General features: G+C 41.8%; 4 protein-coding genes across 12 annotated transcripts in view; 1 reads left to right on the top strand and 3 right to left on the bottom strand.

Moving 5' to 3' along the window:
* chd3 (chromodomain helicase DNA binding protein 3) overlaps positions 1 to 10,319 on the bottom strand; it is a 44,275-nt gene extending 33,956 nt beyond the window's left edge. For all 7 annotated transcript variants that reach the window (XM_061237070.1, XM_061237074.1, XM_061237067.1 and 4 more), the window contains exons 1-16: positions 10,044 to 10,319; positions 7,588 to 7,721; positions 7,303 to 7,479; positions 6,441 to 6,565; positions 5,332 to 5,558; positions 5,055 to 5,182; positions 4,776 to 4,905; positions 4,362 to 4,537; positions 3,804 to 4,070; positions 3,476 to 3,679; positions 3,029 to 3,243; positions 2,683 to 2,814; positions 1,477 to 1,573; positions 1,061 to 1,252; positions 626 to 826; positions 165 to 302 (exon numbers count right to left, since the gene is read on the bottom strand). In XM_061237070.1, the coding sequence (XP_061093054.1) occupies positions 165 to 302; positions 626 to 826; positions 1,061 to 1,252; positions 1,477 to 1,573; positions 2,683 to 2,814; positions 3,029 to 3,243; positions 3,476 to 3,679; positions 3,804 to 4,070; positions 4,362 to 4,537; positions 4,776 to 4,905; positions 5,055 to 5,182; positions 5,332 to 5,558; positions 6,441 to 6,565; positions 7,303 to 7,479; positions 7,588 to 7,721; positions 10,044 to 10,200 (2,700 nt within the window). In that variant the 5' untranslated portion in view covers positions 10,201 to 10,319. The remainder of the gene's footprint in view (positions 1 to 164; positions 303 to 625; positions 827 to 1,060; positions 1,253 to 1,476; positions 1,574 to 2,682; positions 2,815 to 3,028; positions 3,244 to 3,475; positions 3,680 to 3,803; positions 4,071 to 4,361; positions 4,538 to 4,775; positions 4,906 to 5,054; positions 5,183 to 5,331; positions 5,559 to 6,440; positions 6,566 to 7,302; positions 7,480 to 7,587; positions 7,722 to 10,043) is intronic.
* Positions 10,320 to 10,841: 522 nt separating this feature from the next.
* LOC133125063 (cytochrome b5 domain-containing protein 1) lies at positions 10,842 to 14,053 on the bottom strand. Its single transcript, XM_061236761.1, has 4 exons — positions 13,776 to 14,053; positions 13,429 to 13,505; positions 13,092 to 13,310; positions 10,842 to 12,505 (listed from the first exon to the last, which is right to left on the bottom strand). Exons 1-4 carry the CDS (start codon positions 13,894 to 13,896, stop codon positions 12,275 to 12,277), a joined length of 648 nt encoding a protein of 215 aa, XP_061092745.1. The 5' UTR covers positions 13,897 to 14,053; the 3' UTR covers positions 10,842 to 12,274.
* A 250-nt stretch (positions 14,054 to 14,303) lies between these two features.
* naa38 (N-alpha-acetyltransferase 38, NatC auxiliary subunit) lies at positions 14,304 to 16,755 on the top strand. 2 transcript variants are annotated; one of them, XM_061235220.1, is made up of 3 exons: positions 14,304 to 14,401; positions 15,302 to 15,473; positions 15,916 to 16,755. In XM_061235220.1, exons 1-3 carry the CDS (start codon positions 14,357 to 14,359, stop codon positions 16,026 to 16,028), a joined length of 330 nt encoding a protein of 109 aa, XP_061091204.1. In that variant the 5' UTR covers positions 14,304 to 14,356; the 3' UTR covers positions 16,029 to 16,755. The 2 variants fall into 2 exon arrangements, with proteins under 2 accessions (XP_061091204.1, XP_061091205.1); XM_061235221.1 differs by having other exon boundaries at positions 14,342 to 14,401; positions 15,305 to 15,473.
* On the bottom strand, positions 16,560 to 25,705 carry dnajc3b (DnaJ (Hsp40) homolog, subfamily C, member 3b). Of its 2 annotated transcripts, none has more exons than XM_061235217.1 (13): positions 25,553 to 25,705; positions 25,191 to 25,300; positions 23,552 to 23,662; positions 22,840 to 22,964; positions 22,640 to 22,714; positions 22,168 to 22,311; positions 21,839 to 22,020; positions 21,592 to 21,711; positions 21,323 to 21,428; positions 21,114 to 21,234; positions 19,662 to 19,794; positions 19,228 to 19,376; positions 16,560 to 18,276 (listed from the first exon to the last, which is right to left on the bottom strand). In XM_061235217.1, exons 2-13 carry the CDS (start codon positions 25,291 to 25,293, stop codon positions 18,134 to 18,136), a joined length of 1,512 nt encoding a protein of 503 aa, XP_061091201.1. In that variant the 5' UTR covers positions 25,294 to 25,300; positions 25,553 to 25,705; the 3' UTR covers positions 16,560 to 18,133. The 2 variants fall into 2 exon arrangements, with proteins under 2 accessions (XP_061091201.1, XP_061091202.1); XM_061235218.1 differs by having other exon boundaries at positions 25,191 to 25,297; positions 25,553 to 25,693.
* Between the last annotated feature and the right edge of the window lie 170 nt (positions 25,706 to 25,875).

Raw genomic sequence — 25,875 nt, 5'->3', positions numbered from 1 at the left:
GCCCAAAATTCCCTAGAAAATGAAGGTCTACCAGGAAATATCATCATGAAAGCTGGGAAAGAAATTTCATCAAATAGATGGAAAAGCTCCAAATCAACTTTCCGGTACTAGCACACTAATACATATAGCAATAAATGAACACACATGTGCACACACGCAGGTACCTTTGACTGGTTGTTCTTGAGGCGGTGGGCTTCGTCCACCACCAGACAGGCCCAGTCGATAGACTTGAGGGCTGTCTGATCAATGGTCACTAGCTCATAGGAGGTCAAAAGCACATGGAATTTAATTGGAGCCTCCCTCTGGACAGATGACAGCAGTGATGGGGGTTGGGGGGTGGTTCAGAGGGGGAAAAAATTGAGATAGAGGTCACTGGTAGAAATAGAAGAGGTAAATTCTGGCTGCACATGACAGAATAATGTGAGGTTAACAAATTATACATTTTACATTGCTTTTTATGAATTGGGTCAGTACAACAATACGTTTTATCATATATTCCTTAAATGTGTTACAATTTTGGTACTACATCACCAACATATGGTGTAACCCTAATCATCTCCTCCCTCTTGCCCTACACTCATTCCCTTCCCCTCTTCTTATGTCTCCTTCTCTTCTCTCTCCTCACCCGCAATTTGAAGGCCTTTTTTCCACCCTTGATGGCTGAGTCATCGAAGGACAGTTCGTTCTCACGGATGATAGCCCGACTCTCCTTGTCCCCAGTGTAGGTCACCACATAGAAGTCAGGTGCCCACATCTCAAACTCACGCTCCCAGTTGATAATGGTGGAGAGTGGAGCGCACACCAGGAATGGACCCTTGGTGTGACCCTGAGGGAAGAACATGAGAAAATGTCATAAGTTTTCTCAGAATAACAAATATTGCAGTTATTTGGCAGTGTGTCTCAGTATTAATTAGTGTGTTGTTGTGTGTTGTTTAACTGCATCTTCATGCAATGTTTATCTCTGGCTCAAATATATTCCAATTCATTAAGTTCATCTATCAGTACATCACAGCTATTGTCAATCAGTCTAGTCAGATCACACCAGGCCTCCTTTCCCTACCTCCTTCAAGAGGGAGTAGAGGAAGACAATAGTCTGAATAGTCTTGCCCAGGCCCATCTCATCTGCCAAGATGGTGTCTGTTCCCTGAGCCCAGGAGAAGCGCAGCCAGTTGAGTCCCTCCAGCTGGTAGAGGTGCAGTGTCCCTCCTGTCACAGTCACAAACTCTGGCTGCTCCTCATACTTGACCGTAGGCTGGAGAGCAAGGAAGGGGAAGAGGGTGAGATCGGACAGAGAAGTCGAGAGGAGCAAAGATATACAGCGCACCATAATCATGCAGCACAAATGAGTGTGTATAACCAGGGAAATGTTTAAGGTAATCTAGATCTTAGACCTTCTCAGTCCAGACAAATGGTGGTTGTCCTCTACAGAACAGGCCAACGAGTTTTTTCTCAAGAATAAAAAGCTAACAAACTCACATCATTTACAGGAGAGCTTGGGGGCACATCATTGTCCTCCTTCCTCAAATTCCTCATCCTCCTTGGCTTTTCTGGGTCATCCTTCATCACTTCCTCTCTACGACAAAGCACAGAAAAGCTGACCTCAGCAATAGAGAATCTACTGGTAATAAAATAACAATAGCTTAAAACAATAACAGCTCCCACTCTATAAACAGACAAAATTGTATATACACAGATTAGCGTACTCACAACCACAAAGAATAGTTTTTTGTTACACCCAATCACTTGATTAATTGTTGAAAACATGAGTTTGAGTTATTTTTGTCCAGTCCAGGTGTTACCTATAACGTAAACAACTTAAATGTTGAATAAAATATTTGTTCTTGTTACAGCCTGAATATTTAAAGGCAGAGTAATGGAATGAACTAAGGTTCCATCACCAATCAAGAAATAAAATAACCCAAGATCATTTTCTCAGCTACAGTGGTAAGCAAAACATTATGATGTCATAGTGAAGTTGACCTTTGACATTTTGGATATAAAACGTCATCACTTCACCATTTTATCCTATTAAGACATTTGTGTGAAATGTTGTGATAATTAGCATATGAATTCTTGAGTTATGGTCAAAAACATATTTTGTGAGGTCACAGCAACCTTCAAATCAATCAATCAAATTCAAATCAGTGAGTCCAAGTGGTCGTTTGTGCCAAATTTGAAGAAATTCCCTCAAGGCATTCCTGAGTTCATGAGGAAGACATGAGGTCACAGTGACCTTGACCTTTGACCATCAAAATATGATCAGTTCATCCTTGAGTCCAATTGGACATTCCTGCCATATTTTAAGAAATTCTGAGTTCCTGAGATATCACCTTCAGAAGAATGGGACGGATGGACGGACAACCCAAAAACATAATGCCTCCAGCCACAGCTGTCGCCAGAGTGGAGGCATAATAAAAGAGTTGTTATGAACGATCCACAGGTCAATACAATTCAGAGGTTGCAATCATGGTCGGATGGAAAATCTGCGTATACAGCGAGACCCTAGGACCAAGTTTGAGCCTCAAGACAAACAATCATGACATAAATTTACTGGCAACCAAACAGGAACCAAAAAACTCCTTCACCTATCTCCTCTCCTCCCTCATCCACAATAGCACATACTGTACATCCAGTACAGAGCTATGCACACACAAATACATAACCAAAGAACTACCCCATTACCTGTGCCTCCAGTAGTTGGTTTTGTGGGTGTTGAACTCTGGGATCTCCAAGTCATCACTCTCCCAGGTGCACTGATCATAGGTCAGGTCCCTCCACCTGACCAGGTAGTGGTAATTCCCTTTCTTATCCACACTGGCCAACATACAGAACTTAATGGATTATTTACTTGCCAAAGTGACCATGAATCAAACAAACAATCTCAAGTATCAGTCCCCAATCACCCACTGTGTACAATTCCATCAATTCAAATGAATTCAAGAATACAATTGATAGAGGACAGCCAACGAGCACCCATGAAGAAACATGAACTAGGAGCACACAAACACACACAAACACACTCATTAACCTGTGGTTGATGATGCGGTGAATCATCATCCACTCAGGTTTGATCCCATAACGGTAGAACTTCTCTTCTAGGGCAGCATACTGCGGGTCTTTGGCACGCCTCTTCTCACTCTTCACATCCTCCTCTCCACCGGACCCATAGTCTAGACAGGGGGGCTCATCCATGTCTGTCTTTCGCTGATAGTTCCGGAACATGACTGAGTGAAAGATCTCCAGCTGAGTGCAGGAATGGGTAAACAGGAAGAACAGAGTAAGATGAACAGTTTGAATGAAACCTTAAAGAAAGCAGTAAAAGTCATTTCATTCAAATTCAGAGGCAACACAAATCTAAAATTAACCCAAACTAAGCACCTCCTCTTCATCAGTCTCTCAATCTTCCTCTCAGCCATATAGCTCCATTAGTCTCTGATTCTCTCAGACATCCACTCCCAACCTTCAATCTCCTCACCTGTAGCTCTGTGATCCAGGTACAGTGCCAGTAAGACTGTCCGATGAACTTGGCAAAGAACTCCCTCTCAGCACGCCCTTTCATGGGTGGTGGAGGGGGTGCCTGAGGGTCAGCATCAGGGGCAGGGGGTACAGGCACTGGAAGAGGGGGCTCACCCCAGCGCCAGTGGAGGATCCTCTGTACCCTCCCTTTGATTGGCGGACACTGTGGCATGGCAAATCAGGACAAAGAGAAGCAGGAGGGTGAACCATTAGAAAGCATATTTGATTTGACCAATATGACTTACACTTCTGCCTCATCATATTGACCTAGTGCAGCTGCAACTCACCGTGCAACATGGGCATAGCCACTCCCCATTGGGTATCTCTGGCAGGGGCGGGTTGAGGCAGTGAATGTGATAGGAGGAGGGGCAAGTGTCACAGCACAGCAGCTCCCCCCCATCCTTGCAGACACGGCAGAACTCAAAGTGGTCGTCCTCCTCTTCCTCGCCTCCAGTGCCCCCGGCCACCAGCTCTGGGGCGCCTCCATCCTCGCACTCCTCCTCGAAATCTTCGAAGTCCTCCTCCTTCGCCTCCCACTGGATCCCCTCCTTCTCCTATGGGGAAAACATGAATATCAAAAACGGTGGAGGGGTCGCCATTAGGATTTGGGTCAGAAACAAGGAACACAAGACTGAACTGGGGGACTAAATTAATTTGTCACAGAACTCAAACAGCTCATTACCAAATGGGAACTGTTGTTTCTGGCTGAACTGCAGGATAATGTGGATATGAGAGACAGCCACTCATACAGCATGCACTTTCAGAGCATGCTTTCACTGCAAGCTAATATTCCTGGTCTGAAGGAGACATTTTTCATGTTGTGTTGTGTGTTATTGTCTACTCACACAGTGGGGGCAGCTCCACTTGCCCTCCGGAGCTTTCTCTAGCTCAGGCTCCAGGCAAACGAGGTGGTACGCCCGGGGGCAGGTGTCACACAGGATGATCTCACCACCCTGCTGGCACACCTCACAGTAATCCTGGTGATCAGTTTCATAGCCATCCCCTTCTTCTTCTCCCAACACTGCACAGAGACAGGCAAGAGATTGAGGGATGTGGAGGAACACAAAGACAAGGAGAAGAGGGAAAATAATAAATATTTAATGTGGTGAGAAAATGAAAATTGCTGCTTCTACAGGTCTTTTTTTCAATTCTAAATGCTGGAGCACACTGAATTGTGGCACACTGAACAGGGTAGGGTCCCATGTAGTGAAAGACAAGTGGGACTAGAGGGAGAAAGACAGAGGAAGTACAATCCCTACTTTTTTTCTTTTTCTTGGCTGGACGGCCTCGCTTGTTCTTCTTGACTCGACCAGAGCTGTCGGAGCGGACAGAGGAGCTATGTACACTGGAGTCCTCCTGCTCTGAGTCATCCTCATCTAAGTCCTCACTCTGAAGGCAGAGAGAGGGTCACAATGTTAGAATCAAAGAACCAATACTGACCCTCAATCAAGGACATTCAAACACAGACACATGCACACACAGGCGTGCGTGCAGACAGACACAAACATGGACACACACACACACACACACACACTCACAGAGCTGCTCTTCTTCCTCTTGTTGCCCAGCATTCCCAGTTTAATTCGCAGTGGTGCCATCTTCTTTCCTTTCACCTTCTTCTTTTCAGGCACACGAGGACTCTTGCTGCGCCTCTTATACCCTGGGCCTAGGGATGGGGAAGAGGACAATAAGGTCAAATGAAGATGGACCTGTTTCTTGAGATGAAGCCTGATTTATAAAACCCCTCTCTTAAAATCCAACAAAAGTTTAATCTTTTGCAAGTTCAAGTTTATGACACATGAATTCTGCTCTCACCTTTGCCCTCTTTGGTCTTGGCCTTGCGGAGCGGAGGAGGCTGGGGCGGTGGTTCGGGGACAGAGACCTGTTCGGCGACAGCAGCAGCAGCCGCTGCAGCAGCTGCAGCCACAGCAGCAGCAGAACCCTTGAACGGGTTGTTTGAGCTGAATTCACGCCACTTGGCCCCCAAGATGGTCATCATCTTGGACATGGGAATTTTGGGATTTTTCTTGGCAATCATGGGCCTGTGGAGATGAGGGAGGTGGTGAACTGCTTCTGAGACATTGTGAATCTGATTATAAAGCTGATTTACCTGCCACGTTGATTTAAAATTTGCCCCACATAACAGCAGAAAGAGAACTCTCCTTTCATGTCATACAAACACTCAGCTTACTGTATATACCTGTACATAGCCATCATCAAAAATGTCCTCCACCAATAAATCAACATTCCCTATCTATCCAAAATACCCATGGGGCAAGTTATCTCTTTCACTCAAAATCCCATGAGAAATACTGTATATGCTGAACTGAGATAACACTGAGAATTTTAATTGCAGGTATTTCTTCTCAATGGGCCCTTCTCAAAATCTGTGCCCTTCATTCCTTACTTTCTTAATCATAATCTATTGCATAAATAAGTTTACAAAACAATACAAATCTTTGGGTAGCATGCCTAACATCTAATATTGTTCAGTCCATAACTATGTAATGTCATATTCAAAATCACACGTCAAATAAGGAAAAAGGAGAAGCTGTGTTCTGACCAGACTGTATGTTGTTTACCTTTGAATAGTTGACCTTTATTAGTCTTGAGAAAATGATAGCCAAGTATGTTTTTGGAAAATGCACTAATTAAATAAATAGGTTAGTAGATGCCTGTCGTCCTGACCACAACAATAACAATGCCAAATCATTCATTAGGTGACAAGAAAATCAGTAAGGAAAGTGCAGTCAAAAATCAATAAATCAATAAATAAAAATACATACTGCCAAGAAAAAACCTGGTAAGAAGTTAAAATGCATATTTACTTTGGAACATACAAGGGGCTACTTGGCAGGTTAGAACTGGAATATCAGAGTGTATTCCAGTTCTTTGCGAATTAAAGAAAGCAACCTTAAAATGACCTCATGAACTGGCTGAAGGCTTTGTAGTTGGTAAGTGTGTGGTAATCTTCATCGGTGAAGGTGTGATCCACATCCTCCAGTCCCCAGTCTTGCGCCAGTTGCCCTGACGTCTTCTGTTCCACAGGCTGGAAAGGTTTGCAAAGTCAGCAAGTGGCAGACTCACAGCCAATCAGAAAGCAAAGCCAAATTTACAGGTTTCAATTATTACAATTTACTGTAAATGTATCACTTATTCATGTGAGCACTATATTATGTATTTATTAGAGTTCTTTTTTCGATGTATTGGTCTTCTGTTACTGTATCCTATCCACATACAGTTTGACTTGTTGTGCGTTCAGAGATGTTCTTCTGCATAGCGCTGTTGTAATGCGTGGTTATTTTGTTACTATCACCTTCCTGTCAGCTTCAACCAGTCTGGCCCTTCTCCTCTGACCTCTGCCTGCAGAACTTCTGCTCACTGAATTGTGTTTCACACCATTCTCTGCATAACTCTAGAGACTGTTGTCCCAGGAGATCAGCAGTTTCTGAGATACTCAAACCACCCTGTCTGTCACCAACAATCAATTCCACAGTCAAAGTCACTTATATCACATTTCCTCCCCATTCTGACATTTGATCAGAACAACAAATGATTGGCTGATTAAATATTTGTATTGCAGTGGATATATACTGTATATCTGCAACAAAATTTTATATTTAATTTCCATTTTAATGTGCGTGGTAACATCTGAGCTATGCAACGTAATACATACAATGATTTATTAAATTATAACTATGAACAAAATATATCTGAGATCCGGCTTTAAATGCATTGTTTAAGTTAAAGAGATTAGACTGCTGAATGACCATGTTCCCTCCTAACCTTGACTGTTTCCTCCTGATTGCTGTCCCCATCCTCTTTTTTCTTTTTCTTGGTCTTCTTCTCCTTCTTTTCCTTATGTTTTTTTCTTTTCTTTTTCCCCCCAGCCGTGAAATCACTGGCTCCACTGTCTGAATGCTCCCCATACTCTCTCTCAGAGTCCCTTTCTATATCACTGTCCTGAGAAAGAGAGTGAGAGAAAACATGAATACTCTGTTCCATCATGGTTATAACTGTTAAACACTAAATACATTGAATAGGCATAGGCAGCCTTGTAAGCAAGCTTACAATCTTTTTGCGTTTGTGAGCTTTGGTTGCCTTTCCATCTTTGTCCTTCTTTTTTGCTTCCTTCTTTTTCTTGGGGCCCCGTTTCTTCTTTGTTGTCTTGTCCCTGTCTGATGTCTCTCCTTCTTCACACTCATCTGAATGTGTGTGGGGTGGGGGGGCACAGGACATGAGCCAATTACTACAAAGTCGCACTAACAGCGATACCCGCCTGTGCCGTGCTTTATCCACTCAATCTGTTTCAAATACAACAGTCCAACAATAACGCTGTTATATATGAATACATACACGTTCTTATGTGAACTGTTAATGCCCCATGCTTTCTTCTTGTGCAGGAACTTGGACACCAAATAACTGCCAGACCTGCTGAAATAATCTCCCCCAGGCTTGGTCTTTCATCATCCAAACAGAACAAAGGAAATAAATAGCCCAGCACATCTACCTACAGATAATAATCCAGGCAGACCTACTATGAGAGGAGCAGTGAACCCTTGATTTAACAATAAAATCAAAATCATTGGTACACAATTGCGTTCCCACAATCTTTCTCATAAAGGGTGATGAAAAACAGCAGGGTATCAGCAATATGTTTCCACAAGAATAACTTTTTAAGGGTAATACGGAATTTTAGACTTCTGTTAGCCTACTGTACGCAATAACGTGCCAACCATCATTACTGAATATCAACATTATTAATATGATTCTTCTTCTATTAATTATTATTATTATTATTATTATTATTATTATTATTATTATTATTACTATAAGGAATCTCAAGATAGTAGGCTATTGCTCCATTAGTTACAGAAACATTCACGAACAGATATTTAGCCTATAGTATGCTATCAACAGTGAAACCAGAAGTAAAAAGTATTCTTAAAATACGCACAAGCCTAATGAAAACAAAGCAGAGAAGTAGATGAATGAACATGCATGTTTTACATGAACTTAGGATGGTATCTTTCCCCTGCAAACGAAACCTTTCAATGCTTAGACTATACAATAAGCATACATCTGGTGCCAGAAGACGACTAACACCAAATGTGGCTTTGTGGTCCTCATTGTATTAGATACATTCGTTAGATCTTCGTTGACATAAAGGTCCTGCACTCCTACCCAATTCAGCTGCTAAAAGCAGCCAGAGGCGGCAGCAACACACACTCTGGGCTCGGTGATTTTGAGGCCGCAAGCGGGGCAATGATGAACTGAAACGACTCCCTCCCACTGTTAATTCCCACACCTGCGTCGCGACCGCCAGATTACCCCCAAAGTACATACCACTGGGGAATTGGGGAGCATGCTGATTTGTACATTCGTTTTCACACGCTAAAATAAATGTTTATTCAGCAAGGTTCGGGTAAATGGCATATTGCAGCTAGCCGATATCGTGCATGTTCATTTAATTAGTCCATGTTTCACAGAACGTTTGGGCTATAACACAAACCCTGTTTACATCTATTGTAAAATATATTTTGCCTTAATACAGATTATGTTTTTATAATTCCACTCTACAGGTTTCAACTTTTGCCTCTCGGCGATAGGCTGTCAGAACATGCTAATATGCTACTATATACACAATTACACAATATCAAAACACAGTTTAAAGCTTCCAGGTTATAATAGTTGCAGGGGCTTTAACACTAACGAATAAAGTAATCGTGTGGGCCAAAATCCGTAAGACGTGCCGTTTCAACATCTAATTCGAATAGACCTGGAATATAGCATATCCGACATTAAGCCTGCGAACTTTCTTCACCGTAGCCTAGATATCAATTTGTTTATTAACGGGTGCAATTTATGGGTTTAATTTGCATTAACAGAAAGCATATTCACACACGTGTGGTTAGCAGTGTCAGAATGTCCTTTCTTGAACCGTCCCTGTCAGTGTGACAGTGGGTAGGGTCAAGTTTATTTACAGACCGTGACACTAGCGTTCATTCCATACAGTTCAGTGGTTCATTCAATCAAATCCTCGAGTTCCCGCTCGAGCACATAGCACTCTTCTATCAAACACTACACATTCTAGATAAAATATTGAGGCAAGGAGACTCCATGTTGTCTGTAAACGGAGCTGCATAGTAGGCTATATACTGCAACGCAACCTATTTATATTTGAATTAGCCCTTATTAAAACTGGGAGGAAAATTAATTCACACACAAGAAAGGAGAATTGTCTGGGGACGGTAAGATTATCTGGAGGTAATACTTCAGGGAAAATTAACAGACTTAAGTCAGAACTCCAACTTAGCTGAAGTTATTTTTCGACACAAAAATAACTAAAAGCTCCGCTGGTAGCTACCAGTAGTTTGCAGGACAGGACAGCATTAGTGTAAAACTAGAACTGCATATCCAAAATGTTTAGCTCTCGCTTTGTTATTTTAGTTTATACTATCTGTGTTAGCTAACGTTTCTATTTAGTGCGCGCGCTCCCGAGTCTTTAGCCACAGTCTCTACTGTACCTGGCGCTGCTCGTGTTGCAGTTTCTCTAGGCGCCACCGGCGAGTTTATGTCGCTTGCGTTCTCGTCTAGATCTCCGTCTTCTTCATCAAAATCTCCTCCCTCGGAATTAACCACCATGCCCTCATCTTCCTCAGAGGCGCGTAGAGGAGAGGACATTATATTCCTGTCACAAACCTAGTGCGCGAAAAAAAATGTATTTCTCTCGAATTATGATTTTTTTTTAAATATTCAAATCGACACACAAAAAGTGGGGGACGTTTTGGAATATTTTACACTACAAGGCAGAGAAACAAAGATGGCCGCCCTTATATTTATTTTTTAACAACCCCCCCAATAAGAAAAAAAATCCCCTTACATAAAAAATGGCTGACTATATTATTTCAGAACGCCCCCCTCCTCCTCCTACCCCCCCCCCCTCTCTCTCTCTCTCTCTCTCTCTCTCTCTCTTTCGCTCCCCCTCCCTCCTCAAAAATATTCACATTGTTACAAGAAGGGTGCTTCGCTGGACGCAAACCTACATTGTTACATGTAGACGTTTTTTTCGATTGGTCACTAAGTCAAGCTTTCCTGGTTCCTGTATTTCACTTGAGACTTCTTGCGCTATCCACACTGCGGAGCACACACAAATCTAACAAATATGGCTACCTTAATATTCTTAAAGGTCCCCACCATAGCATTCAATTATTTTGGAGCAGGGGAATTATGCATCAGGGAAGCCGTTTGAGGGGGGGGGATTCAAGAAAATCTGCAGTAGTCAGATTTATATAATTATAATAATTATATAAAAATTAGTCTACTTAATGAAGCAAAGCAGTTATATATCCTATAGAAATCCATTACAAAATCAGTACAAAAGCAATGCCACATTCCCAGTCAGTATAAAGACAGGGCAAAATATAAACAGTACTTAAAAAGGTTAAAGAAAGGACTGAAAACTCTGTCAACTTAGGTACAAATTGAAACAGACCAAAACAATATGCTAACCACAAGTTTTCAAAATTCATGATAAAATATTGTAGGGAAGTCTAGTATTTACATGTCAGAAAAACAAGATTGTCACACCCATTTTCTCAGCTCTGAAATAAATCAGTAACCTGACACACAATCCGTTCCCACATTGAACAAGGCGACTTTGAATTTGTACAATGTGCTCTGAGAGAACATAAAGCCTAACTTCCATATAAGGAGAACTAAGTAATACAGTGTAGATGAGGATTGAAACATTTCTGGAGAACTGCCACTAATACAAACAATCAACTACACTAACAATCATTTGTCAATCAGACAAAAACACATTGCCACCGTATGGTAGACAACATAGAGAGTAAAGGGAAGGTGAGATTAAAAAAAACAATGCTTGGTCAATTTCCCATGAGTTCAAATAAAGATCTTGCAACATATTGAAATTTAAAATGTATTGTATAATACATAATTCACAAATAATCATTTAAGTATAAGCTGTACTTGATTACAGATTGAAATTTAGGGTGGTATATTGCATTAAACATGCATGTCATATAAGTAGTGTTAGTAAAGCGAGATAATGTGGGAAAATGTATATAAACATTTTATTGTACAAGGGTCAAACACCCCTAGCTGAGAAAGGGATAGTAAGCGAGAGGTGATGAAGCACAGTGCCAAAAATGATCAATAATTGTTGTGATTTTGATTACTTTTTTTTTGTACAAAGATATTTCAGTGTATATTGTGGAGGTTGTCTTCTAATGCTGCAATTACATTGTACATATAAGTGAATGAAAAACAAATAGAGATATTGTTGTTAAATATTTTAAAATGTCACCTGGAATTTATTATATGCTGTCTGAAACTGAATTATCACAAAATGGCATAAAACTAAGTTTCAGGAATAACATAAAACTACATTTCACTGAATGTGGAAAATATTTTGTCATAACTTGTATTTTCAAGTACAGCGTACCATGATTACAGTAAGTTTATTTGATTTAATGTGGGATGGTTCATCCAGTTTGAAAAATGTTGGCACATTTATAATACGATCTTAATTCGTTTTTACACATGGTCCATACTAATAACATAATGATAGAGACTTAACTTGTGCTTTACCTCGCTCAGAAATCTATGAAATACTAGTGTGTGAAGTATGATGCAACTTCCAGATACGATACAAAGCAAAAAATAGCTTTCCTCATTCTGCTTTTCAACAACCCTGTTCTCTCACAACACATTTCCTGTGGTCTTCCTTTTATGCTCACATCTCTGTGAGGTCATCATTGAAGTAGAGGCAAATAGACTGAGAGAAGAGGTCACAGTCAATGCGATTATTGTAGAAGTCTTCGTCTTCGTCTGGGATGTTGTTTTCACTTAGGGTCTTGCTCATGTCCAGACTGTCACCGTTATGCTTCCAAGTGTAGCCTGTGGCGTGGGAGTTGTAATACAGGTAGCGTTGTAGAATCTCATTCAGGGTTTCCTCAGAACACACCTGACCAAGAGAATAGGAAGGCTAAGTCTGAAGGTTCACTACCAGCATGGCATCCTATAAAGGTATATGTATGTTTTATGTGTGAGTCATCATGAAGCAATTCAGGATTTTACTTTACTCAAGGCTACAAGTCATGTCACACCTGAGATTAAAACTCATCTTCTGATGTTAGATTGCGACAGGACTAGTGATGGAAAATAGTGTGGCATGAAGTGAATGAGATGAAAGGATGAATCTTGCCAAGATTCAGCATGTAGAACCTTTGCCGATTAAATATGCAAAGTGCTTAAATTAGGCATTTGTTCCAAAGTCTGTTTGAAAAACACTTTGTACAATGTGAAACAGTATTTAAACAGAAAATACATAACTATTGGTAGCACCTATAACACCTGTCTCAGTTTGAAACATTTAAGGATAATCTTGAAATAAGATTTTTTATTCCTCCATTCTGGAGTGTCAATATGATATTACTAATATTCCAATTCGATTTTTTATCTTTGAGCAAAAGGCTGAAACAGAAAGGCCTTCAGCCTGATTCAGAGTTAGCCCTGCAGCAAGAGCACCCCCTGGTGTTGTGTTAGCTCACCTCCAACCTCTGCTCCTGAGAGGTGAGAGTGTTGATGATGCGAATCCACCTGGTCTTGGCTGACAGCAACCCAATCTCATAGCGTTTGTCTCTCCACCATGGTGTCCCAAAGTCATTGGCCCAGTCAGTGCAGGGACAGGGAGGGGGTACGTGTATAAAACGCCCCCTGGGTGTGTAGTACTTCATGCAGCCAGACAAGGGGTCCACACGGGTCTGAATCTGAGTGAAAATATGGGCTTTACAATACCAACCTATTGAATATAGCGCTTGAAAATAGCACACTGCCAAGAGATTCTGACACTCGTGTATTCGCTAATGTGGGACTGTTTTCACTCACATCTTCTGTCTTCGGATTGAACCAGTGGCTGATGTCCTTTCCAGCACACTCAATTATAGGCTTTAGAAGCACATCACCTTGAAAATAAATATTCAAAGTCAGGAAAAAAAGGCTCGGAAACATTTTGCTTACGGAATTACTGACTCAGTGGAGGAACAGCTCTCAACAATATTATCAAAACTAAAGATAGGTTAACGTTACCGTTTTCATTGAAATTTTCACTTAATATTTTAAAAACTTCTAGAGCTTTTGGAAATGGTGGGAAATATTTTAGCTACAAAAACAGCACAAAAAAATTCCCATTCAATAAAAAAACTCTGAATATTATTTTTTCAGGAAACACTTACCTTTGTATTCGTTTACCAACGGCGTCAAGTCACGCACCTTTCCTAGGAATGACACCCAAATATCACCAATTGTGTTGTGTACCGAGACTTCATTCGGAGTAAAATACTTTGGCCGGTGCATATTCAGTGATTATATTTTACACATATGCATGTGCATAAAGGTATGTACACACGGAAATAGTTAATATAAGTCAGAATTCATGACTGTTTCTTCATAGGTTTCCAGAAAGCGTAACAGCACCGTCTGTACACAAGCAGCTTCTCACTTCGTTGCTGTGGTGACCGCCACCAGTATTTCGTTCAACACTAGGCGCAGGCTTGCGCAGACTTTTGGATATTGTTTGTATTTCATCTGTGCCTTTATATATGCATCAACGGGCTATATAGTTAAAACAAATATACACATGCGGCATCATGTAAGACCTCGTTAAATGTTGACTGATGATATGGCACGATTAAAATATTGAATTTGTATTTGTTTTCAGTGCACTACACTTCCCATGGTGCAACACAGCTATATTAAGCTGGTCCGTCGGTGAAATAGGCTCTACTATGCTGAAGTGGAAATAAACAAAATAAAAATGGCCGCGATGAATGAAGAAAATGGTATGGCCGTGCACGATGAGGTAAAATATTAAGGCAATGCGTTTTGATTGAATTTACGTGCCATGTGCCAGTCGTAATTTAGCAAACGTTAGATAGTTGACAATCTACTATGGTAGCACATAGCTGAATTTTTAAAAAATAAACTAGTAAAAAATAGTTTAACGTTAGCTATCAACTGAAATTACAGGTCCTCTATGTCACCTACAAAACTGGCAAAATAACGCTAGCTTACGGCCGGTAATACTTGTAAAAGTAGCAAGCTAATTTACTCAGAAATTATAATGTCAGAAGAAGTTAAATAACCTTGAGTACTACGAAGTTAACTTTACTTCGATGTCGTTTTGAAGCTAATCAAAAAATATTGTGGCTAATGCTGCTATTATAGACGACAGTGTCAGTTCTGAACGTACAAATACACAGAATTACAAATATTTATTTCATATATAGCTACATTATGGGCACACTTAGTAACATTTTACCTTGAGATTTCAACTCATTTAAATGTACGAAAAAAGTAAACTTGTCTAGCTAGCACTGTTGCAGTGCTCTGTTCACCAAACTCTGTGCCGTATTCTCTTAACTTAAGAACGTCTCGGTTGAGGACAACGTACATTTTAACTTTGTTATTTTTATTTTCTAACCCTCAATAATAAACCCAAAACATTCTCTCTCTCAACACATGCTTCACTCTTATTAGTCTAATTTGGGCTCGAGGCGTGTGGCGTTTGTAACTAGAGAGGCTAGATTAGACGCCTTAGTGGTTTTTCGTTTGTACTTAGGAGTCCAGCTATCAACATCCAAGTAAACTTTAAGAAAGCAGCTCAAAGAGGATCGTAGTAAGTACATTGTACGGCTGGTGAAATTCACAGGGTGCTTGTTCATCTATCCTGATTCACAATGGCTTATTATATGCCGCTTATCAGGGGGAGGCGTCAGGACCCTCACTGGCTCGTCAAAAACTGGAGAACTTGCTGAACAAGAGCATGCGTATCCGCATGACAGATGGACGGACACTGGTGGGGCTGTTTCTCTGTACGGACCGTGACTGCAACGTCATTCTCGGGTCTGCGCAGGAATTTCTGAAGTCCACAGGTATTTCGGGAATTGTCACAACATTTTACAAATGTAAAATGACAATTACTGGACTTTCTTTCTATTGTAGAACAAAATACACCAAAACTTTGGTCAGCATATGGACAAAGATGTGTTGTCTCAGTAATTTTGTAAGCTTTTGTTCATGTGGATAAACAGTAGGGTTATAAAAAGAAAGGTGGTGGTATGTGCAGGATTGGCTCGTTGGAATTTGAATGGATTGTTTAATAAATAAACAATGCTTGCCCTATTGACTAAATGTATCAGTGTGCATTAATAGACATTGTGAGTTCACTTGCAAGCAGGTAAAGCATACATTCTTAGGTATTAAAGTTGGCATCTTATGTCAGAAATACATGTCTGCCAGCTTTTAGGCAAGATGATCTGTGTTGGGAGACCACAATGGTAACGGTCTCAACGGTCTGTCTTGTCAAACCTTCAGATTCATTCTCACAGGGGGAGCCCAGAGTGCTTGGTCTCGCCATGATTCCTGGCCACCATGTGGTCTCCATCGAGGTGGAGTCTGACAGTCTGCTTAGCCCACGGGTCATTTGATGGAGCAATAGGCAGCAGGCGACTGAAGAACATGGCTACCCACAATACCCAAAGCTACCCTTCGTGGAAACTTGACATTACCTGGCTGTCCACAAAGGCTCCAAGTTCTGCTTTGATGCAGTCTACACACAGAACTGCTTGTGCAGGCTCAAAAAAATGGCCATTCCATTGGCAGCTTAACATATACTCCCCACCCTTTATTCAACAGAAGTCAAACTGGACCCAGCCAGACTATCTTGTATATATGAACTGTGTACACTTAAGCATATTTTCCAGAGACAAAATTGTGTGTGTGGTGTCCATTTGCACATTTGTAGCAACAGTGCTGAGTGAACTTTAACATTCTGTTTATTACATTGAAAATAAATGTTTTAAATGCTATGCTACATTAATGATTACTGAAATTAATTTCTAGAAGCATGGACTAAACTGACCATTTCCTAATGAGGTGTAAAATGGCAGGTACATGATGCCTTATCAATAGAATACAGGAAAGTGAACCAGTATCACCCAAAACCCACAAGCTCCATCTATAATTAGAACCATTTTAATAAAGAATCATACACTTATATTTCATATCTATTTAAGGCAATCAGTTTGGCCAGTTTACATAGACCATTAAATACTTTTCACTGCACTTCAGTGCTTGTTTTTGACAAAATGGCAATCATTCAAGGTTTTTGTGCATCTGGAGTCTGCTTAAAATAAACAGATTTGTTGTTCTCAAGCTGTTTTTAATTGTCTGTTTTTGGAGTGCATTCCAAAATTCTGTTGAAAACATAACATAAAAAGAAACTAGAAACAGTCCTCATAATCCACAGAAAGCCCTTTAGTTCCATTTAACTCTGGGGCTATAAAACTTGGAGTAGCTGAAATGGAGTGATCGTTTGCTTAGATCGTTCAAAGGGTGCAAGTCAACCTATCCCAAAGCTTTTAACCACTGCAATCATGTCATCAATGGTTATGTAAAAACAGTTCTCCTCAAACCTCAAAATTACATTTCCTCCCAAATGTATGACAGAATTAATATGAATTCTGTCGAACACTGTGGGGCAATTGCACTAAATATATAAGGGGCTGGGTTTGGAGTAGTTTAATTTAAAAGAATGGGCCTCATGCAAGAACATATTCTTATTGTAAATTTCTCATTTTTTTGTACAGAGGGCGAGTATGCTCTTCGAGGCGACTCCCCACAAGGTACCACGTCAGATTCAACAAATGCTCCCAACTTCATAAAACTGACCTAAATGAAGAAGTTCATTATAGTACAGTATATAAGGTACTGTAGGTGGGTTCCATCAGATGGATGGCCAATGGGTTTAACAAGAACAAGGGATGTAGTCCGTAACCGATTGGGTTATGTTCCTACCCAATAAAATTCGAAATATGACTAAACTGGTGAATGCAGAAAGTTCTTAAATCGCTTGAGCAATTTAAGAACAGCGGTTTGTATGAGTGGTTCTTGCATGAGGCCCAATCAGTGCAATTTCTCAGACAATTCTAACAAAACAAAGTAACAACACTGTTAAGTTCCTCCCCAAAATACGTACAGGTCACTCTTAACGGCATCTTTCTCACTCTGCACTTCACAGTATGAGAAGTAAAAGGGGACTGGATGAATTTACAATTCAACTCAAAGCAACAACTGGCCACCAACTCATTCATGTTTCTAAGCCTATGTGCACGGTTTTGCAGTTAAAAACAGAAATGGCGTAGGCAATGAAAAAGCTCACTGGAGTAAGCAGATGGCACAGACAAAGATGGAAATCCTGATGAATGCAGGGTGGCTGGGCAAATGGGCACAGGTGATCTGCGGCAGAGAGAACTTGTGTGTGACATTATCCCTAGGTCTTCCGTTTAGGGTTTCTTGGGTAACTGCAGACATGGCAGGTCTGTGGTATTGTCTGTAAAAGCTCAACCCCCAAATGTCTGATATCTCTGTGGGCCGAGTTTTCAAAATCTCACAGGAGTCCATTGCAAATTCAAGAATCCATATTCTAACATGCCTCCTTCATCCCGCCAGTCTATCATCAGGTTTTGGCATCTTCTTCTCTTCTTCCCTCCCCCATTCTCTCACACCTCCCATGTCCCTGCTCTCCCTCATACTAGTTGTAGTGGAATTTGAAGTGGAAGTTTCCGCCGGATCCGAAGGGGTTGAACTCAAAGGGCCAACCTTGCCCCCCACCACCTCCCTGCTGGTTCTCTGGGTCCAGAGGGTCCTCCCCTGCATCAAACTTCTGTCGCATTTCTGTCAGAAAGGAGATGAAAATGGTGATAAGGTCTAAGGCTGCAAGGTCTGTCATTCAGGCTGTTGAGCAATTCATGAAAAAAAAGAAATTCGGCTAAAATGGCAATGTGGACAGGAGTGTCACTGGGGTAAGAAACCATTTGCTATAGCGTTGACCGGGGGAAGAGGGTTTCTGCTTCATTACTCATTGCGGTGGTTGATCAGGTGCCTGTAGCATGCCAAATCTGACCCCTGCAGCTCAGCTGTCAGACTGCACAGTGAAAGCAGTCTTCAGAACATACTCATTCTGTGGTATCCCTCAGTGGAGTCTGATACAAATGACAGCACATTCCAAATTGGAAGGAAGGAAAAGGGATACAGTTTTGTTTAAAGCAGTGGGCCTCACTCCTGGTCTTTTGTTGTTACTCGGCACTTAATTGATGAATTAAAGCAGTTCATTACACAGCTAATCACCTCGCTTGGTTTCTTGGGTCTGAATTGGTCGCTGATCTTAAGGCGAAAAAACTAAAACCTGCACACCCCGCAATGTGGCTCTCCAGGACCAGAAGTGAAGACCACTGGTTTAAAGTGACTGCTGAATGAATTGGCTTATTGTGGAGTATTGGACTGGAGGGCAGATGTCACTCCATATTTTTCCAATGAACCCTTTAATGTGCGGGCGATTAGAATGTACTTAATTAAACATTCTAACGCTGATGTAACTTTCACTACTGGTGACTGAAAGCAATGGAGGTCTAAAAAAAAACCCCAAGTAAGAATCTGGCATACTGGCATGACAATGAATGCAGAAGATCTGCTATTGTATATACTGTATATAAAAAGTGTAAAAAGTACTCATAGTGGGGTCTTGCACTTTCCAAAGGAAGTTTTTCAGCTCTAATGCCCCCCTGGCTACAGCAGCAGAAGGTGAGTGCTGGACAGGTTTTACCAGTTACATAAGTGTCAAAGTACCTGGGTCAGTGAGCACCTCTTTAGCAGAGGCAATGTCAATAAATTTCTTCTCTGCTTCCTTCTTCTCCGACTCAGATTGAAAGTTATCTGGGTGCCACTGTTGAGCCAGCTTTCTGTATGCCTTAATGACTTCCTGTTTATTGGCATTCCTGTGTTAGAGAGAGATGCAAATAATGTCAAACATGCACTCATACACGCACTTCGTTAGGTATCATTATATACATTTTTCAGACTTAGGCTTAGGCTGCTGTAGCCTATCCACTGAGAGGTTTGATGCGTTGTGTATTGAGATGTTCTGCATACCACTGTTGTAACGCATGGTTATTTGTGTTAACAAATCAAACAGTGTTCACTTACAGAAGACTGATCAGAGACCAGCACTGCAAAGAGGAGTAGGAAACAAGGTTATTTGAGAATGTCCAAGCACAGTTTACCTGTTCACTCCCAGGATCTTGTAGTAATCCCTCTTGCGGGAGATCTTGAGCAGCTTCTGTGCTCGCTCTAACCCCTCTCTAATGTCCTGGTTCTCCTCATCAAAGTCCCTGGCCTCTTGGTAGTCCTCCACGGCTACAAGCAAGTAAAGAAGAGAGGGAGCATGTTACTGTGAGCACAATAAGAGAGGTAGTGTTAGTTACTCCAGTACAATGGCAAAGCAGGGTTTTTCCCTGCATAGATCATTTTGAGGTGGCTGCCTCAACCAAATTTTGTCCTGCCTCCACAGAATTTTAACAGGTGCACAAAAAAAACAAATGTTGCGCACTGTGGATTTTATCATTGTTAACTGCAATGGTGGCATTACTACGATGTGACACGTAATCAGCACAATCAGTCCACAATCAGCGCAATGTACCAGGAAAGGTGATACCAAAAAACATGAAACATTGGCCATCAACATTGGCTGAAAATGGGGTGAAAATAAAAAGATGAAAATACAAAAGTGACCAGATGCTATTATTATGCAAGGCATCTGCAGAAATCGGTTCTACACCTCAAAATCCATTAATACTGGTTAATCTGAATAATGCCCAACCATGGCACTATAAGTGGCTTTGCTCTTGACATTGGATTCGAGTCAAACATGGAATCTCATGTCATTTAAACCACTGCACAACCAGTCTGACTGCACCTGCTGCGCTGGCAACTCCCATGCTAAATAATATGAAGTTGCTATAATTAAAAAAGGATTCAAATTATAGCCATTACACATCAAGACTATTGAAAATAATCTAAAAACAACTACAGCTAATAAAATATTCAGGTTTGAATAGCTATATTAACTTCATTCGATCATCAACTTGTGCCAATAGATTTGGTCTGGTAGTTGGCAAAATACATATAACAGTTTTAACCTTCTCTTCAGTTACATGCCTGCTTTCATTTGTAGTGTTTTGGTCCTGAGGAAGATTCAATTTCAGTATTGCCCTTAACCAATGCATGTGCTGAATTAAACTAAACCTTCAAACCTCCTGTTTTATTGGGTGAGCCTTTTTTTGCAGTTACCATGAAAGGGTTCAGAGATTCTGCCTACTGGTCCTTCTCTCAGTTGAATCAAAGTCAGGAAAATGCATAAATGCACCCAAGTTAACAAACATTTACTAAGTTCATTGAAGATCACTGAAGAACGCACTGGTTGCATGGCCTGGCTGAAATACCCTTGGAATTGACGCACATGTCCATCTTATCTGTGAGGTCCTATCTCGTTTTTTCCGGATGACAGGATGACGTACATGCTTACCTATGCATACAGAACAATCCTCAGCCCATCAAGATTACTGTGGAACTGAACAGATATGGAACATGACCCAAGACGGAAAAGTGTGTTCAATCCCAGTATGGGGTGAGGTGAGGAGTAAGACCCAAGTAAGACGTTTCATGTCGAAGATTACCTTTCTCATAGTCCTGGTTCTGGATGTAGGCTTCTGCTCGGTCTCTGAGGATGTTGACATTTTGGGGGTCTCTTTGGTGGGCCTCAGAACACGCATCCACTGCCTCCCAACCCCTCTGATCCTAGGGAGAGGTCAGTGTGTGTCAGTACTAGCGTGTGTCCCCCCAGAGCAGTCCATGGAGACCCAGAGCATCAGGTAATGGGACTAACCTTGACCAGACAGAAGCAGATCCTCTCCTTGGCTTTGTTTGTGTAGAAGGGAACGCTGGGCTCAGTCTTCATTACTGACTCATATTTCTCTATCGCCTCCTGGTACCTGGTTCATGTATTTGTTATGATTATAATGCAGCAAAGGTGGCATGTTACAATAAAACTGAATGTTAAAACTTGATCCCCATATGAAAATGTCACTAGATCAGGATAATGATGTGCATAGGCTCACTGAGACAGACATGTGGTCCAAGCACGCACTCATTCACCTCTGCTCGGAGATGAGCTCTTCGGCAGAGTCCAACTGCTTGCCGAGTTTCTTCACTTGCTTGTAGTGGGAGAAACAGTCTTTGTCATCCTGATCAAGCTTCAGACATTCACGGACATGGCTGAGAGATGGATGAGAGGGAAGGAGAGACGGTAATAGGCAGATAGTAACCCAGTATAATGAGCAGACCAACAGATAGAAACGCATACAGATGCAGCATGAGCTGGGAACCCTGTCTCACTCCGTACCTCAGGGCCTCCTGGTACTCTCCCAGGCCATAGTGCAGCTGGCTGAGCTTGAGGAAGGCTGCGCGGTTGTCATTGCGGAGGCGAGTGGTGGGCGTCAGGTCCTGGATGGCCTTCCGCGGGTCCCCCAGCTGCATGTAGCACTGTGCGCGCATCTCCCGCGAGTCCGGGTCCCAGGGCGAGAGCTGGCCGAGTCAGACACAACCAGAGCTTTTCACCATCGAACAAAACTTATCGAAATAACACCTAGAGAAACAGTGAGCTTCAGGCCTGGATAAGCGGGATGGTAGATGAGTGCCTTTGTGACCGGGTTCAGTGTGTAAGTTCAGTACCTCGAGGACTCGGTCCAGCACGGTGGCGGTTGCCAGGTAATCCCCATGCTGGTAAGCGATTTGGGCCTCCTCCTGCAGGGCCTCTAGCTCCTGAGTTCTTAGGAGCTGATCACGAGCCTCAACCTGGTCTGGGGCACCTTCCAGCTGTGGAGGCAGGTACCAGGCAGATGAAGGTGTAGACAGAGGGGGACAAGAGATGATGGAGGAGAAAGAGGGGGCATACAGAGGGGAGAAACAGGGAAGTAAAAAGAGTGGAGGAGATAGAGGAAATAGAAAGGGATAGAGGTTATAAGCACAAGTGGGAAAGCCAAAAAAAGAAGAGGGAGAGGAGAGTAGAAGGTAAGACAGGAAACCAAAAATAAATAAATCAAGAAAGAGGAGTTAACATGTATGATGATACAGACAGAATGCTACACAAATAACACAAATGATATGGTGAGAGAGCAGGCAGATGCTTTCAGGCCAGACTCACCACGGCCCGGAAGTCCTCTCTGGCCTCTTCAGTGTTGCCCTGCTTCAGGAGGATATTTCCCCTCTGAAGACGTGCCTGCGGACAGAGACATAGTGAGAGAAAGTAGCAGAGAGCTACCACTATAATGAACAGCAGTCCAAACACCACACCACAAAACGTTGCATCAAAGTAATCCATATCGATTAAGAGGAGAAACTCACAGCTAGGAAGTCCGGTTTGAGCTGGATGGCTCTGGTGAGATCCGGAAGGGCTGACCTTGACTTCCCCATGGCCAGAAACACTGCTGCACGCTTGTAGTATGTCAGGTAGTTTTTAGAGTCACCCTCTAGATACAGTCGCACAGCACACATAGACAACACACAGTGAAAGCCTGTCTTTCAGGAGCAGCTAGAGCAGAACAGTGTGTGAGCAATCTGGACAGGTTCTCTAGTTACACAGTCCTAATTTCCTGGACAGGAGTTCTCAGGTTGTGGCCGCTCATTGCTGCTGGTGTGACACTGGAGAATATAATGAGCCAGTGAATCAGTCGGTTTCAGTCCTGGCATTATATTACAGTACATTCACTGGAGTGTTTGCAAGGTCAATGCAATTCATGGTGTGCTAAGAGGTGATGATGCCCAAAGTAATGTATCAGATTTCTAGACATGGTTGTTCTTATTGAATTTTACAGTCAGGCCCAGTTCAGACACTGCTTTCTCTTTCTCTTTGCAAATCATTGCCTCCAAGTGTGTGTGTGTGAGAGAGAGAGAGAGAGAGAGAGAGAGAGAGAGAGAGAGAGAGAGAGAGAGAGAGAGAGAGAGAGAGAGAGAGAGAGAGAGAGAGAGAGAGAGAGAGAGAGAGAGAGAGAGAGAGAGAGAGAGAGAGAGAGAGAGAGAGAGAGAGGTGGGGGCAAGGAGGAGGGTTGCCTCTCACCTACAGCAGAGTGGTAGTGGGAAAGAGCCTCTGCTAGTTGCCCTGCTGCCAGCAGCTTACGGCCCATCTCCAAGTGATGTTCAATCTCCACATGTGTGGCCCCCAAGACACCTTCAACACAAAGGAGTGACATGCAAAAAGCCTGTATCGCATCTATGCATTTTCTGTGTTTCATAGGCACAGCCTTATGCTGCCTTAAATGCAAACAGAATAAATTGGGGAATAAACAGATGAATGTGGCTCTCTTTTCATTTACATGCAGTTAACTTCTATCAATTACAAATCCATGAAGCAAGGTACCTAACAAACATTGTTCAATATGCTATATAATTACATCAGAACATAAGAATAATTTGGGTCAATGTTTCCTAACCCAGGTTCTGTAGGAACACCATAGGGTGGCATTAATTCTAGTTGACATTTTAACCAGTTGTTTTCTGTGGACTCATGGATAGCACATCCAGCACACTGTTGAATTCTATCTATCTACACCAGTGGCTTCTGGGAATCCCCTGGTTTTGAGCATGATAGGCCCATTTCATCCTCAGATCTTTACACATTCAGAATATCTCAGATAGGCCTGCAACCTGACCATTTTTGGGCAGTAGTCTCACTTAACAGTCCCTTCCACTCAAAGTTTGTGTAGTTAATTGTATTATTAATTAACAGGCTCACATTCAAATAATTAAAATCAATAGAAATAACAGGTGATTTTTATGTTTTAAGACAAAATAAGCTATGTTTACCATTCAAAAACTGCAGGGATTGTTAACTCAACTCAAAAAAGCAAAATTCTGTTAACGACTCAAACCATTATTACATCAGAACAAAATTAAAAGCAGCATTCAAAGTGTGCCCCCAGGTGGTAAATGATCGGTTTAAACGTAAATTAAAGCAATACAACTGGCAGTGAAAACAGTCTGACAGCCTGGAACAGATGGACTGCTTTGACACGCATCTCCAAAACCAAATTCGGTCAATTCTGTATAGAAATACACCACGTCAATTGTTAGCCTACATCCTGTTTAATAAAGAGGGTAGGCAAACCACACACACCCATGCAAGTGTATTTGCGTACTTGGGCACATTTGCATTGAATAAATAATGTAGTAGTAGTACAACTACCCAAAGTCTTCAACTGCAGGTCGCTTATCAGGAGGCAGTGAAGCTCAGATAATCGTCATGGTAATACAGGACAATACAATAATACAAGAATTTTCATTTCTTAGTTTAGTTAGCTAGCTAGCTAGTACAACAAATCGAAATTAAAGCACGCCACTAACCATTCAATGAATCACTCATACGATTTCATAAATATGCACCACGCAGCCCATTTGATAAGCTACCCCCTCCTCCATCTTTTAACGAAGAAGTACAAATCAACACATTTTATTGAGGCGTTTGTTACCTAGTTAACGTTTAAGGAACGTTACTCGCTAGCTAATGTCAAAATTGGTAAGTTAGCACTGTGCCTAAGGGCTGGTTCCTATCCCTTGCGCAGTCTTAGAGTAATGACCGTTTCTTTCAAATATCACAGCTGAATACTTTCTTCGAATGGAAGCAGATAAGGTAGCTAGCTAGCTAATAAAATTACCTTTCGTACTGCATGACTTAACAGTAACAGAATCTTTCGACTTACCGTCCAGCTGTAGGTCCAACACAACGCAAAGCAGCGACAAGGAAGACAGGACACCACTCAGACCTTTCCGCCGCTTCGACTCCATGGTCAGAAACATTCCCATGTGTCTGCTTAATAAAACAGTTCCAATGCTGATAATGCAAAAGTATTTAAATACACCCCGTATAACATTTATCAAAACAGCTATTGATAGCTAGCTGTCCATCTTGGCAAAAGAAATGCAGACCATGGTACGTGATTGTAAAGTTTCCGGCTGTTTGAGTGGGAACTTCATCTAAGGTTCCCACGCAACCACAATTGCTCTCTTCCGAAGATATCTCCTCGCTAATCGTTAACCTTATTTATAATAGGGTATACAATACCAATATTGATCTTGTTTCGTCTGACGTGCTTTAATAGTGAGTGTCGCTAGCAGCTGTCAACTCTGAACTTCAAGTGAAACTTCGTTCCTTGCCTGTTTGAGAGCCTCAATTTTGTAATCTGATCCTGTCTGCATTTACTTCTGTATCAGCGACCGCCCGTACGTCCGCGTTAGCCCGCTAGCCTATAAACGTGGTATCACCTCATTGGTCACTTTTTTAAACCTAAAATGAGCACCACTCCCCTGGTCCTCTGTGCGGGATATCAAACCGACAGAAAAATAATAATACCCAATAAACTAGTGAATATATATGCATAATATTAA

Source organism: Conger conger, chromosome 3 (assembly GCF_963514075.1).
Source record: "Conger conger chromosome 3, fConCon1.1, whole genome shotgun sequence".
Lineage (NCBI taxonomy): Eukaryota > Metazoa > Chordata > Actinopteri > Anguilliformes > Congridae > Conger > Conger conger.
This window is presented reverse-complemented; position numbering and strand designations above follow the sequence as displayed.